The sequence below is a fragment of the Thermobia domestica genome, chromosome 9, assembly GCF_964235325.1.
Source record: "Thermobia domestica chromosome 9, izTheDome1.hap1.1, whole genome shotgun sequence".
Taxonomy (NCBI): Eukaryota; Metazoa; Arthropoda; class Insecta; order Zygentoma; family Lepismatidae; genus Thermobia; species Thermobia domestica.
The window spans coordinates 91,033,246-91,050,152 of NC_137462.1; the positions used below are offsets into that span (position 1 = coordinate 91,033,246).

Genomic DNA, 16,907 nt, shown 5'->3' on the forward strand with positions numbered 1-16,907 from the left:
TAAAACCCACTTTATTTTAAATTATCTAAAAACAAAAAAGATGTTCTGCAAAATCCAGTATGTGTTCGTATTCTCCACACATGACCTACACATAGTATTCTGGTATGAGCCAATAAGCTATGCATACCGTTTGACCCTGGTCATTATTCAGGGGAGTATGGCTGCTGCGCATACATGAATGATGTCAAAAACGTGAATCCTATCCTCTGACTTCATATGGACACTTTGTGAGACCCGAATCTTTATCAGGATAACGCGAATAATCATTCCGCGAAGGCAATCTGTCGTCATCTTCTATCTTGCCCGGCTAAGTCTTCGAAGCTAAGCTATATCATGTGGGTATGTATGGATTGGCGAGAGGACGGCTGAACGCCAATATGACTCTGGCAATGATCATCGCTAAACTACAGTGAATGTGGGATACCATATTCAGACAAACTTTCTGCATTTGTACGATCGGTTATTTGCCTGAATAGATGCTTGTATGGTCGCGTAAGGTGATTACACGTGCTAATGTGAATACTTTGTATTCGAATAGCATGTTCAAGACATTCGACAGGAATCCTACCACCTACCATTACCGTCTTCTTGTTGACAAAAAAATTAATGGATTTTTTTTTTATTTCGCCATTGAATGCGATGACACATCAATGTAAAGCCAATGTAATATCGTTGCCTTGGTATGACCAGGTTCTAACTGACATTGTTGTCAAAATTGAGTTATACAGTATGTAACACTAGAAATTGAGCTTTATTCAAATATATGACTCTTATTGTTATAACTTGAAAAATAGACGGTCTACTAATTTGACAAGGTTCTAACTGCTTCTGACTCTAATATAGTATTCAGTTTGACAAGGTTCTAACTGCAGCTTGAAAAGCTGTAAGTTACAGAAGTATTCCACTTTTTTTATAATTTACGTGTGTACTTTCTATGTTACTTGCCTTACATTAAAGAGATAATGAAAAAGTAAGATTTATTTTATTAACTTAGCTTGGGAAGTAAATAATGATATTTTTCCTTCCACTATTCATTGCCAGTGTTAAAGGTTTGGATATCCATTTCAACAATAAGCCATTTGAAAAATGAAGACAATATAAAACAAAAATCGGCACGAATTGCTCCCTATGAAAGGCTATAAAGTTCCCTCTCTCAAAATCCGAAGTCTCTAGGTTGAAATTTATAAGAGAAATCGTGAATTTCCGTGAAAGATAAAAGATATACGAGAGAGATACGAAGACTGTACTGACATCTATTGGCACAACTTGCCCGTTTACTCATCTTTAATGTGACGTCTGTTAGTCATATTAATGTTATTATATAACTACTACACCAAAATTTAATTTTCTAATTTCATTTCTCCTCGCAGTGATCCTAGTGTGAATAGTCCAGAGAAAAGTGTAAGAAAAAAGTAGCGAACCCTACCATCTGGAAAAGTAATGTCATCAAAAGAGCCCACAATGCAGGCAAGGAGTAAGTGAACAAGAGGGGAAAGATAGTGCGTTGTAAAGAAGTGGACAAAAAAAAAAGTGTCAGGCTAGTTGTAGGTACGAATGTAGCAAGAAAATCAGTGCTGATGAAAAACTTGACATTCACGTTTTATTCTATTCTTTGAGAGATGCAACAGAATTGAGACACTTTTAAAAAAACACGACTAGACAAACTATAACGACCTAACGAACAGTAGTGACCTAAAAGAATGTGTGTTCAGGATAATGAAGTGGAATCAAACGGAAATGGAGACGAGACTAAAATAATAATAATAAAAAAGCCAAATCTCGTAGGAAGTATTCTTTTCATTACTTCTTCATTGTTCAAGGAGAAAAGATTCAAATGTGCAAAACATTTTATTTATCGACCCTCGACATATCCCCAAAATCTGTGTATACTGCACATAAAACCAAGACTTTGAATACAAACACACCTACTGAAGATCAAAGAGAAAAAACAAGTAAAAGTCGTCAGAAGCCAGAAGGTGAAGCAGTTTTGGCAAGGGAACACGTAAAATCTTTCCCAACAGTGGAATCCCACTACTGCCGAGCTGATACCAGTAGATTGTATCTAGGAAGTCATCTGAAATTTCCAAATATGTATGATCTTTATATTGAAAATGCCAGAATGAAAACAAAACAGCAATTAAGAAATCAATGTACTATCGAATATTTGGAACGAAGTTTAACTTAGGTTTTTAGGTTTTCGTTTGCCAAAAAGTGACAGATACTATGTATATGAGGCGTATAAGGTGGCGAAAGAGACTGAAACCTTAAGTGGTAAGCAAACGGATAATTATGAAACTCATATTTTGCGCAAGGTCCACGTGAAAGAACACAGAAAAAGTAAAAAACAAAACAATGATCTTCCAGTCCTTATCTTCGATTTGCAAAATGTTACAGCATGTTCCCACGCAGATATCGGAAGATGATTTTATAAGAAAAAAATAAATGTTTAAAACTTGACAGCGTGCTTTACTCTAACAAAAAACTATTGTGCTAGCTAGAACGAAACAATGGCAGGAGATGCAGGGAATGACATTGAGTGCTTTCAGGAGAATGTTGGACGCAGTGCTCGAAGAAAACGAGATCACGGAACTGATTACTTGGGCCAATTCCTGTGTACCACAAAACCGTAATTTCCATTTATCATATGCAGTTTTGGACTTTTTTGAGAGAAAATCCAAACATCAATTCTGTTTCAATGTAATACTCCCTTCCAAGGACATTCCTGTGTTCAGGAAGTAGATCGCGTACACAGTGCAATTGAAAAATCAATTAGCAAGACGGGCTTTTACTCTCCTTTGGGTCTCGTAAGAAGTGACTTCAAAGATTTTGGGACGGCAACAAAACTTCTACACTACAAAACCATTCCATTCACTCAAGTAGCTGACTTGACGTTTACTCAAGAATTCCTACCGTATTATTCAAATCAAGCCATGGCAGTTGCGAACCTGTTACTGCAACAAACATCAAATTTCTAGAAACTCTAAGACGATAGGCTAAAGTGTCATATTTCAGTACTAGTTTGAGTGTTATGACATCAAACCAAATCTACAAAAGCGTTGTGTGAGGTTTTCAGAATTAAAGAAAAAAAACAACATTAGAGTCCCTTCTATTCACGCTCCTGGACGACAGGGAGTATTATACTGCACTCTTAAACTTGTAACTAGTATTGAACACGTATTTCATGTAATTAAAATATGAATAGTTAATCTACTCAATTGCAGTTTGCAATTATACCCAGTGTTCGAAGTGGAAAAAAGTAGAGGCGGTATGTTTTATTACGATTTTGACTCAACATACCGGCTATTTAAATATTGTCTTGATCACTTAAAAATCAGAGACGGTATGTCCTCATTACTGAAACACCAAAGGCGGTATGGCATACCACCGCATACCGTCTCACTTGGACCACTTTATACCTTCATCGTTTTGAGTCATGCCTGTCTTCGTCACTTTGGTTTGACAAGGTTCTAACAACAATTAGAACCTTGTGCCTCTGAAAATGATCGTTTCAGTAAGACAAGGTTCCAACTGCGCTTTACTGATTGTCCCATTTCCAACATCAATTATTTAAATGTAAACATTATAGGCAGTTAATCATTGTGTAAAAATATAATAACTTATAAATAAAACAATTACTTATAGCCTAATAAAACTTTAAACGCGTTTTTCTCAAAATATAGCTACGTGCAATTAGAACCCTGTCAAACTAAGGCAACGATATGTAAACATTATAGGCCTTATGCAGAGTCGTTATGATGTATGATTAGCATCATACTAAAGGCCTGATTATTGCAGGAAACATACTGTATGTTAGTCGAACTCTTTCGAATCGCACTAATCACGGGTCAGAACGAAAATGAAATGAAATCTTTGAGTTTTACGTCCCACGGTTATGCCGGTTAGGCTAAAGGAGACGGTGATGATGAGTGATGAATGAAATGGTGGAATGAAGAAAGTGGGAGGAAACGGGAGAACCCCGAGAAAACCCACGCACAGGTGTTTGTCCACCACAAAGTTCACTTGGCGGGGGCTGGGATCGAACCCGGGACCGGGGTCAGAACGACTCTGCATAAGGCCCTATATATTTATCGTACAAAAAAAGTTCTATGAAATATACGAAGTATAGACAATTATTCTGCAGTAATAAGAAGTTATTTGTAGATAATTCGTCGTTAAATTCCTATAAAAGTTTTTCTTGAAATAATAATATATTTAAAGAAAAGGATTTACTTAACGATTTTCATCGATACCATAACTTTGTACAGGACCTACGTAATAATGGTTATATACACTGGCGTAAATCCCGGGGGGATGAGGGGGACATGTCCGCTTCCATTCTTGGAACTGGGGGGACTATCCCCCCAATAATCCGATCTGAAATGTGTTTTTTGGGGAGAAGGGCGATTACGAAAATCGTGTAGCAGTAATTGCTCTACACAAGGTCGGGAAGTTAGCAGGTGAGATTTTCAACCTCCTGAAACCCCTACAAATCTGCAAGAGATTCGTGTATCGCGCCATACAGCAATACACCGAGACTGGAATGGCAGCTGACCGCGCAAGGAGTGGCAGACCACGAACAGTAAGAACCCCCAGGTCCAGAAAGCAGTCGCAGCAAGAATTCGAAGAAATCCTGTTCGAACACAAAGTGTGATGGCTGCTGAGATGAACATCAGCAGAAATTCCATGTCTCGTGTGTTCAGGAGTGACCTACATCTACGGGAGTATAAGAGGCGGACTGGCCACTTTCTGACCCAAACATTAATGTCGCAGAGGGTCCTTAAATCAAAGAGACTGTTGCGGCGTTACGCCAACAATCTGCCCAGAAAGATTCTGTTCACTGAGGAAAAGGTGTTCACAATTGAGCAGGCCTACCACACCCAAAATAACCGTGTGTATGCCACGTCATCTACTGCAGCTGCTGAGGCAACTCCAAGGGTTCAGAGGGCACATCATCCTGCCTCAGTGATAATTTGGTGGGAAGTGAGCTACTCAGGCACAACCCAGCTGCATTTTCGCGAACAAGGTGGGACACAGTGCTAACATCTATAATGAAACCACTGTCTGCTACCATGTTCCCTGGAGAAAGGTAGACCTTCCAGCAGGATTCCGACCCAGGCCACAAAGCGAAAACGATCTAGGACTGGCGGACCTTAACCCGTTGGACTACAAATTTTGGTCAGTCCTTCAGGCAAAGGTCTGCCATAAACAGCATCCATCTGTTGACAGTCTGAAACAATCCTTGACCCAAGCAGTGGACAATTTTCCCATTGTTTCGATCCTTTAAAATTATCGGATTCGAAGCTCTAGAGAGACAATTAGGAAAATTTCTGAATTGTTAATTTCGTCTATTGAAAGGAATGATTTTAATTTGAATGGTAACTTGTTTATTGGCTGTTGTATTACAGATAGTACAGTGGATTACAATAAGGTATCTTATCCCCTCACGGGATACAGACTTTGCTACTCAAAACCACAGCTCATAAATCAGAAAGAGGAAAGAAAATGACTTACACTGCAGGTTTCAGTCCCATACTCCAGGAAGGTCAGCTCTTCAATCACTTTGTCGAGAAGATTCACTGCGAAGAACGGCGATGAGAGTGAGAGTGAGTGTGAGATGCCCCCGCTGCTCCCACCCACCTTTTTATTTAGAATTTTATCTTTGTTTTTTCGTTTTATCTAGTTACTAAAACACTTTAATAGTCATTTATTTGAAGGTTGGGTGTTAGCATGCGGGGTCAGGTTTTATTCGGTTGCATACTGGTTTCCGTCGTTTTCAGTCATTTCCATATCTTGAACTGTTTTTAATGCTTAGAGATAACAAAGAAACAGATTTTTGTTTGTCCTTCTTGGCGGGTACGTGACAGTCCCCCACCAGGATCGCACCAACAGTCAACGTGGTCATCGTGACATTTTATTTCACTATGTTTTTTTTTGTCCTTCCTGGGTACAAGGAAAAATGCCACTGTATATACACTGACACACACAAAAAAGAAAAAAAAACAAACAAAAAAAACCACTGAGATCACTAATACACTGAATCACTGAAAGGACGTCTATGAGCGTGGGCGGTAGCAAAATGGATATCAAGGGAGGGGATGGAGCAGAGCGTTGTTGACGGTGTGGTATGGTCCATTGGCCAGCGGGTAAAGCACCTGTATCAGTAGATGTCGGAGCAGGAACAGTTGGAATCTGGATCCGGAGCGAAGAAGACGGTGCCAGATGTCGGATCAGGAACATGAGCCGTTGTGGATCGCCAGATGTCGGATCAGGAACATGCGCCGGTCCCCACTGGAGTATGCCTTGGGAACTGAATGGTCGTTGCGGGCAAGGGGTAGGAAGGAAACAGGATGAAACGCAATATCATAATAGAGAAATGTTTTAAATAATTTTTGCTCAGAAGGGAGAAAGAAAAAAATCTTAGTCTAGTATATTTCATGCTTCTCTTTTTCTCTCGTTGCTCTTGTGTTTGGGGAGAGCGGAACGGGAGGGAGTTGACAGTAGCAGGAAAAAAGGTAAAAGAGGTATAAAGGGGATGGTCAAAAAAAAATTGAAATAAAGGAGGCCAATGTTACGTAATATGCCAATCAGACAGCGCGCAAGGGTGGTTATACAATATTTTCAAAAAGCGGATCTGCCAGAGGAAATGAAAGTGGGGCCGACAAAGAAGTAAGGCGGGTGGGGGGTTCTTGTGGAGTCGGAAGACGAGAGTTGGAGGTGAGCAGCAGGGAATAGAAACGGCGGGTGAAATACAATTTACAGCAGAACCCAAAGGCGAGTATAAGAAGTAACATGGTTAACGGAGTAAAGACGATGAGTACTAGGTCGGTGTTTTGTAAGGCCACTACGGGGCAGATGCCTTGTGTAAGGAAGACGAAACGCCGTCTAAAAGCTGAAAAAAAGGAAGGGCAAGAATCAGAAATCTGATGTTGGAGCTGTAAGCGGAAGGTTTTCGTGGTGGGGTTGGTCTGAGTGATGGGCAAACCGTTGAAGGCGGCGATATACAAGAAAAATGGAAACGGAATTAGCTAAAGATAAGATGAATTGGAAAGATAGGAGGGAACTATGTATGGGGAATGCATATTCTCCGGGAATCCAACTCGCCCAACTAGGAGGGTTGTAAGTGTGAAGAGTGGGTGAAACGGGGGAAATTTGCTTGCTGAAATTAAGGGGAATGTTGGTAAAATTAGGATAAAAGGGAAACAAGCGATCAGCGGGAAGGGTAAATAAGGTATGATTAACTGATAGCATATGGTGTAATAAAATAAATTGTGGGTGGGTAATACTATGTAAACAAAGGGAAGGACGTTGGATTAAAACTGTAGTGGATGTCGACAGGGAATGATCACAAGGTAGGGAGACCCTAATGGTGCTAGTGTCCTGTGTGAGTAATGGTTGCTGGGTACCATTCGGGGATACGAGAAAAAGTGGAGAAGGGGGGTTGGTTAAAATAAACTCTTTGCTAGATAGTTGTAGGATAGAGAAAGGATGGTCCTGGGTACAAGAAAAATTGCAGACGCCATGAAAGAGTCCGGTTACTGTGGGGAAACGTAAATGATGCAGGCACCAGTAGGGGTTTGAAGGGTGGGAGTTAAACGGTTAGTTAAATTTGAACGGCGATGGTTAGGCATAGTACAACGTAAAAAGAAGCATGAAAACAAACCAAAAAAATATATATATATATAGGAAAAAATTATTATATTGCTATGGTGAGTATGAGCTGTGAATTAGGATCTAGTTTACGCCGGGGAGCTATGTTTCGGTCCTTTAAAATTATCGGATTCGAAGCTCTAGAGAGACAATTAGGAAAATTTCTGAATTGTTAATTTCGTCTATTGAAAGGAATGATTTTAATTTGAACGGTAACTGGTTTATTGGCTGTTGTATTACAGATAGTACAGTGGATTACAATAAGGTATCTTATCCCCTCACGGGATACAGACTTTGCTACCCAAATCCACAGCTCATAAATCAGAGAGAGGAGAGAAAATGACTTGCACTGCAGGTTTCAGTCCCATACTCCAGGAAGGTCAGCTCTTCAATCACTTTGTCGAGAAGATTCACTGCGAAGAACGGCGATGAGAGTGAGAGTGAGTGTGAGATGCCCCCGCTGCTCCCACCCACCTTTTTATTTAGAATTTTATCTTTGTTTTTTCGTTTTATCTAGTTACTAAAACACTTTAATAGTCATTTATTTGAAGGTTGGGTGTTAGCATGCGGGGTCAGGTTTTATTCGGTTGCATACTGGTTTCCGTCGTTTTCAGTCATTTCCATATCTTGAACTGTTTTTAATGCTTAGAGATAACAAAGAAACAGATTTTTGTTTGTCCTTCTTGGCGGGTACGTGACACCATGGACGTGGTGCGTAATGCCATTGACCAGTGGCCAGACAGACTTCCTACCTGCATCGAGGCTAAGGGGGGACATTCCGAAAAATGATTCGTGTGTCAGGTGTACAGCTGGTGTTAATACTCCCTGTGTTATCCACATTCAAACTTGTGACAGTATTTATGATGTAACTAGGTATAATTTGTAATCGCATCACAGAAAATCGTATGAATTATTTGAAATACCTTTTTGGACATAATTATCACATCACACACTTCAAATTGGATTTTTATCGTGCTACTTTGAGTAAAATGCGTATTCGAAGGGTTAAGTGAGAAGGAAGATCGAAATTTATGCGAAAAATTGAGTTTCTCATGATCCTGTTAGTTAGGAAGATGAAACTTGGTATATAAACTCCTTACTGAGATAAGGAAACTTATGTCCGAACGTTTTTGAGAATTCTCAGTTAAAGAAGGAAGAAGGGGGAAATTTTCTATAATTTCTTTCTTCACAGTGAATGCGATGTTGTCTATTGTTTGTGATCGTGTCAGAGGAGAACGGTTGAACAGTTTCAAATGCATTTTTGAACATGTTTAGTATCTACCTTGAACTGGGTTTTCATAATATTACATTGACTAAAGGCGGACAGAGGGGAACTATCGCTTCAAAATTTATGTAAAAAATAAAATATGCCACGACTCACGAGTCTGTCAAGATAGGAAGATGAACTCATTATATAAACTCCTCATTAAATATATGAGAACAAGTGTCACAGCTGTTTTTGAGAATTTCCGTTTTAAGTGGATAGGAGGCATTTTCTATAATTTCTTTTTCCACATTGGGAGCGATGTTGTCGGTTGTTTGTGATGACATCATGGGGAAACAGTTGAAGAGTTTGAGCTGAATTTTGGAATTTAGTTAGTATTTACTTTGAGCTGTTTTTTAAAATTAATTTTATTTTACTTTGATTAAAGGGTACATCCTAAGGAGGGTTTCAAAATGTATGTATAGGGACACGTGCTTCACCGTTTTCGAAATTGTTCGTTTACAGGGGGTAAGGAAGCATTTTGTATGTCTTTCTCCACATTGAAATCAATGTTGTCTGCTGTTCTTCAAGTAGCCAAGGTGTTAGTCAATACTATATATGCATAATTTTCTTTGAAAAATGGTTATTACGGTATTAATGTAATAAACTTTTCCCTCTTTCCTATATTCTTGCAGATGAACATGGACTTAGAAGTGAGAAATTTGACCCTGGAACTTCATCTTCTGAAGAAAAACGTGGATGATATTTTTCTGCTTACAAATGGAATGATTGTCATGCGTAAGCAACTAGCTTCTTTCCTTGTTTAAAGTAAATAATATTTCATAGACTAGTTGGTTAAAATTGTGAAATTTTCTGATAGTTTATCATATTGAAAATTGTACATTATAAACAGTTAACTTAATTTCATGATAAGATTTCGGAGATACAAAACGTAAGAATTTCGTTCAATTTATGTTTATTAATAAACCATTTAACTTTAGATTTATGTGTGCATGTTTGAAGCAGTTAATGTGGCTATATGGTTAGCAGTCACTAATATTTATCGCGAGCTCCCTCCTGGATATATGGTTAGGGTTCACAGTATTTATTACGAGCTCCCTCGTGGCTATATGGTTAGCCTTTACTAATATTTATTTATAAGCTCACTCGTGGCTATGGTTGGCGTTCACTAATACTTGTCGCGAGCTCCCACGTGGCTATATCGTTAGCTTTCATTAATATTTATTATGAGCTCCCTCGGGATATGGATAGCGTTTACTAATATTTATTACAAGCTTCCTCGTGACTATATGATTAGCGTAAGCGCCTTAGATGCGTATAATCCGGGTTCGATTTTCGGTGGGAATTCATGTGGTTTAGATACCACATTGAACTGTAGGTCCATGACTCATATAGTCCCGATACTGAACCAACTAATTCTTACTAACCACTTACTAATCACTAATTCATATTTTTATTCTTATTATTGTACACTCATGTCCAAAATTATTGTCGCATATCTATAACTGTCTTCTTGTAAGAATATAATTTGATAATGAGTTTGCAGGGTACTTTTAATACTCATACTATGTGTATAATCGGGAATTGTATATTTGTGGTAAATTTCATAGAAAAAGAATTATAAATACGAAAGTTAGAATGAGTAAAATAAAATGTTGCTAAATGGACAAGAAAATTTTATTTTCGTTTTATTGTTCTTATTTAGTGCTCTTTGGACATGAAATTTTCCACATACATATCTTTGCCAATTATACACATACTAACATTGTAAGAAATACCGGACGAATATGTTATCAAATTATATTCCTATAACAATAAGAACGATATATTCCTATAAAAACGATTCCTATAAAAACGATAATCATGCCTGCTGTTCTGTATGGTTGTGAAACTTGGTCGCTTACTCTGAGGGAAGAACATAGACTGAAAGTATTTGAGAACAGGATCCTGAGAAGAATATTCGGACCCAAGAGGAACGAGAATGGGGAATGGCGGAAGCTTCATAACGAGGAACTACATAGTTTATATGGTTTACCCAACATTGTTAGGGTCGTCAAGTCTAGGAGGCTTAGGTGGGCAGGTCATGTAGCTAGAATGGAAGAAAGTAGAAACGCTTTCAAAGTCTTGACTGGTAAACCCATAGGAAAACGACCATTAGGAAGACCTAGGCGCAGATGGGAGGACAATATTAAGATGGATCTCGCAGAAATAGGAATACAAAGTAGAAACTGGATGCAATTAGCTAAGGATAGAAGTCAGTGGAGAGCTTTTGTGAACGCGGCACTGAACCTCCGGGTTCCATAGGCCATAGAGTTAGTTAGTTAGTTAGTTATTCCTATAACAACACATTTATAGACATGCGACAATAATTTTGGACATGAGTGTACATGTATAAAAGTATCTATATATAATCAAATTTTTTAAAGCCTATTGTAATTAGGATAGTAGTCCTGTTATAAGTGCCAAATAAATAAATAAATACATAATATCTGTATAAAGTACTTCAAGCTTAGCTATTGTTGAGCTACGTTTGGTGCACTTACATGTATTTCATTTCGTGTATTTTCTGTGTTAAATTACGCAAACCTTTTCGGTTCAAATGAAATGTTAATCTGTATAACATGAAGAAAATGTGCATCCAAATTTGATATTTTTGAGTTCAACTTTTCATGAGGCTAACAAGTAAGAGAGATGATGATGATGACATAGATGATAATGATGGAACGAAAGAAGTGAGAAGAAACGGAAGAATTCCAAGAAAACCCACACATATGGTGTTTGTTCACAAATATTGCGATTTGTAAACAAAAATACTGCTGAAATCAAGAATAATTCTGTGTTTCCTTAGCGATATTTTGACCCGCGATTTTATGTCCATGACACATGCTTTTGGTATTGTGTTATGCAACTGGGGAAGGCTCGGTGTTCCCTTGCCCTAGACTCCACAGACCATATATATATATAATTCCCCTCAAAATTGTTTCCAATCGAGCTCCGCAACTCATAAGTCTGATCCTGTGTAGAAATTTATCTGGAAACAATCTTTAAGTGCATATTTTTGAAACACAATTTTCTGCAGTCTAATGTGTTGCTCGCGTTTCATACTTCTGCATTCTTAAAAAATAAATTTATTAGGATATAAAGTTTGGGCTGTTCTATAATACACTGATGTTTTTATGGCCTTTATTGATTTACTCTATGCAAACGATTTACAATATGGGTAAGCAAAATGATCGTAAATTATAAACAGGAAACCATTTTACATTGTTCTGAGGTGTAATGTTTAGATCCGTATCAACCTTTACTAACACTTGAACTTCATGGCAGCCGGATGTTATTTCGCAACTGTGACAATGCCTATGTTGGCGTGACGAATTGTCATCATTTTCCATGAACTTGGAAGTCATTCACTGTAGCATAGTAGTTTCGCCGAAATCATTATTCACTACATATAGTCATGTGATTCTTTCCACTATAGGTAGGTGCGCTTGAAGTTCCTGAATGCAACTTAAGACATTCTTTGAACAACGATGAATGTCTTTCTAATGGAAAGAAAAACATAATTATATTAATCCATTCATTATGAGTTCATTAATTTGTATAACACATATAAAATATCGAACACAGGGCGTAGTGTGCAAATTTCCATCACAGATCACAACTTTTCCTTTCTGAACGTTCGTGTTTCTTATTAACACATTAACGACGAAGGTCAGATGGGAATAACTAGGCTAAAACACTATTGCTCGATTTTGCTGAACAGCAAGGATAATATCAATCTATTTTTAAAGATGTTAATAGTTTAGTAAATACTATCTTCTCTTAGCAATTTGCATTTTACTTTCGGCAAAAATTCACTTCGTGAATATAACAGGAAGCTTCATATTAAAGTTTTATTTACAATTTGTACGAGTTCTACCCGAAAGATGCCCTGCTTTTTAAAGTATCTATTAAAATATAGGAATTACTGTTAGGAAAAGTGCTCACGATTAACAGTTATTCTTAATAGGCAATTTTATATAGTGAGCACCAGAGTGATTTACAGATCGACCCCAAAAAGCTATCCCATTATTATATCCATGACCTAATGATTGGTATGATTGATTGGTGAATCTTCTTTTCATTTAAACTCTTCTTCAAAGAGTTTATTCTGTACTGAGACAAAATAGATCAATTACACATGTGTGTCTTTCTTTCTTTCGAATTCTAAGTGTTCTAATTTCAACGATATACTATTACTTTTGACCAGTGGCGTATTTACGATTTTGTTTCGGGAGGGGCTTTGCTAACTTTCGGGGGGGGCTTTGCCTGAAAATGTGAAAGTTCTGTAAGATATTTCATATACTTTACTGTAGTAAGTAAGATTTCGGGGGTGCTTAAGCCCGGAAGTCCCCCCCCCCCTAAATACGCCACTGCTTTTGACTATTGGAATCTTGTACTATTATTGTTGATTGTTGTTGATTTTCCTCATTCAATGTTTGATGAAATACTCGAAGGAATACTCCAGTTTCTTTGGGAGTCACTCTTGAACCACCGCTACACTATCTCCGATTGTACACTAATGGAATCTACGACTAAAATAATTGACATTCCCCTTTGCCCGATTTTGATCCGAAATTTTGTTCTCGAGTATGGTTGCTTTCGCGTTTCTCCGAAAATTTTCGGGTGGTCATAACGCCGAGGCTTTTCTACACTGAGGTTGATCTGTACTGTTAATTTTATTTGGGAACAGGAATCATCTTCCGACGGTTACTACATTAAGTTACACTATATATATATATATATATATATATATATATATATATATATATATATATATATATATATATTCACGTTTGTACGTGAGCCCTTTTCGTAGACTTGTCCACCGCCCTCAGTATCCCAGCACGGGCCTGACCATATCCTGTGTATATTGTCTAAAAAGGCGTTATTATTGCTCACAAGGGAGGGTCACAAAGAGGCTCCATTGAGATCCGAATGAGTTTGCATTTGATATGTTATAACTAGATGAATCCGAAAGTTATACGTGCCACTGGGCGGAATATCGTGAGTTACAACATATTTTGAATGTAAAAGCTGCAAAAAATTACCTGGAAGTAGTGATGAGCGCAAGAGTCTTGATCTTGCAGTTTTTGCAAGAGTTTTTCATGCAAGACCAAAACCAAAACCAAGACCAAGACCAGGAATCCCAATGCAAGACGAAGACCAAGACCAAGGGGTGCATGACCAAGACCAAGACCAAGACTCTTGCGCAAGAGTCTTGCACGAGTACTGGCTCAGTAGTAAAGCGTTAACCTCGGGTCCATGGGGTCTCTGGTTCGATACCAGCTTGGGCCATGTTAGCTTTGTTGGTGCACAAACACCTGTATGTGGGTTTTCTCGGGGTTTTCCCGTTTTCTCTTACTTTCTTCATTCCATCATTTCATTCATTTCTCATCATTACCGTCTCCCATAGCCTCGGTGCATAATCGTGTGACCTTAAACTAGATATTTAAACATATTAGTGTTGTTCTTCTTCAAAACTAAAGAGAAATGTAGTATTGAACATCAGTAATTCCGTACACCATAGTGCCTACTGCACGGGTATGGCCTTGGCTCCGAGGCTCAAGCATCCATTGGAAACTTTTAATGTGTGCTCATAAAATTAATATTGAAATAACATTTTTATGACATTGACAAAAACTTAGTGCATCTGGCTGCAAGTTTGATCTCATGGGCGGATATTTATACGTTGAATAATTGTTTATCAATATAACTTTTAACCTCCTTAGCTATACATTACATCGAGGATTGAGCGATATGACATTATTCAACCTTCTAGCACGTCTCTCATGATACGGTTCCTCCTCAGGCAATATCCAAACCAGTTCCTCTTCCTTCTCTTAATTACATCTAAAATTCTTCTATTCTTTCCTACTGCTACTGTTTCTAACACCTTCTCATTCGTTTTCCGTTCAACCCAGCTAATTATCTCCTTTCTTCTCCATGCCCGCATTTCTAGTTTCCAATTTTTTCATTGCTTTTGCGTAATGAACATGGTTCTGCCCTATAGAGTACATATTAAAATCAGTAAAACAAAATCTCAGTGTTTAATTGGAAGTTTGTTCAATACAAAGATTAGCTAATCGTGGTTGAAAAAAAATCTGACGCCTTTAGAATGTAGAAATAATTGTGCAGTTCATGGTATTTCAGTGTGCCGACGGTATGTGTGCCGTCTTGATTTTCTTTCATGTGTCTCGGGGGTAGACTCCCCAGTTTGGGACTCAGTGGAATATTGGATCCGTTAAAAATATAAAAAGATTACGAAACGTTGTGATTTATCTTATAAGTAAAATAGTGTAGTGTGGGCACCCATTGAAAAAAAAATGAAGGTCATCGCCTATGTTGTACACGCCTAAGCATTGTAGAATTTATTATCCCTTATATCCAGAGTAAAATTTACCTATGAAAAGCATAAGATTTCTTAAAAGCAAGACTTGCAAGACTTTTGCAAGCAAGACCAAGACCGGATGTGCAAGACCAAGACCAATACCACCCGGGTCTTGGTCTTGGTCTTGCATTTGCTCATCACTACCTGGAAGAATACTTTGAACCGAGTCATTTGTTCGGAAATGGTTGGGTAAATGGAAAACTCGGCGAACACACATAACATCATTTTCAAGAGCACACTTTTTGGGATAAAAATTTGCCCAGGGTTTCCCGCAGGATCCTAGGCGGGGTCCAACTCATAAGTTTCAAATGGCAAGGGGGGTTAAGTAGGGTGTTAATGAATTATACCGAGAAACTGTAGGACGTGATTCCTCACATCAAAATAAGCAAAAAAGTTCGTATGGACCTATTGCGAAAAGTGCATAATTTCAGAGCTAGGGCTGTCCAAAATAGCGAGAAAGCTAAATTTCAAAGGCCCTATTTCGAATTTCAGAAACTGTGGATGGTGGTCCTTATCAGCATAAAGGAAGTTACGCATACACAATCCAAAAATGCATATAACATCAATTTTCAATGGGTGTGCAGGGTATTCTGTACAGGGTATAATTCTCAAATATGCTCTCAATAGAATTTTCAGATATACCCTGATTTCAAGGAGGGTCCAAAGTAGGCAGGAGGTAAACCTTGACAACAATTGACATCCAGTGCTTTGGAGGGAAGTCGGAAGTGTTAGGAACCGGCAGCTCCATGTTTTTTTGTTTTTCTTTTCTTCGGAATAATGTGTGATGCGATGTGTTTCGTCATGGTATATTTCTCCTTTTTTTTCACTTATAAGCGTGAAAGAAAACATCGCAGCATGCCTTTTCCCGGGTACGAGAGACCGTGCTGTTGACAATCCTTAACACTTCCGACATTGCGCCAAAGGATTCCGTCTTCACTGCTGTGAAGGTTTATCGTTTGCCTACTTTGAACCAATCATAAAATCAGCGCATATCTCGAAATTTGGTTGATGGCATGCCTGGGAATTTCACCTTTCAGGGAATACTCCGCACATCCATTGAACATTAATGAAATATGTATTTTTGGATTGCGTATGCATGACTTCCTTTACGCTGATAAGGACCATTACTCTACGATTTCTCGAATTCGTAATAGAGCCTCTTAATATTTGGCTTTTTTTTTTCGATTTTGGAAGCCCTAGTTCTGAAACTATGAACTTTTCCCTACAGGTCCATAGGAACTTTTTGAATTATTTTGATGTAAGGAATCACCTATTACAGTTTGTCGGTATAGTTCATTAACACCCTGTATATATATATATATATATATATATATATATATATATACTATGTGATCAAAAGTATCCGGACACCCCAAAAACACACGTTTTTCATATTAGGTGCATTGTGCTGCCACCTATTGCCAGGTACTCATTATCAACGACCTCAGTAGTCGTTAGACATCGTGAGAAAGCAGAATGGGGCGCTTCGTGGAACTCACGAACTTCGAACATGGTCGGGTGATTGGGTGTCACTTGTGTCAGAAGTCTGTACGCGAGATTTCCACACTCCTAAACATCCCTTAAGTCCACTGTGTCTGATGTGAT

General features: G+C 38.2%; 1 protein-coding gene across 3 annotated transcripts in view; it reads left to right on the plus strand.

Moving 5' to 3' along the window:
• Positions 1-16,907, plus strand: part of LOC145694850 (putative ammonium transporter 1) — an 89,722-nt gene that overhangs the window by 15,704 nt on the left and 57,111 nt on the right. For all 3 annotated transcript variants that reach the window (XM_081771542.1, XM_081771544.1, XM_081771543.1), the window contains exon 2: positions 9,547-9,649. In XM_081771542.1, the coding sequence (XP_081627668.1) occupies positions 9,547-9,649 (103 nt within the window). The remainder of the gene's footprint in view (positions 1-9,546; positions 9,650-16,907) is intronic.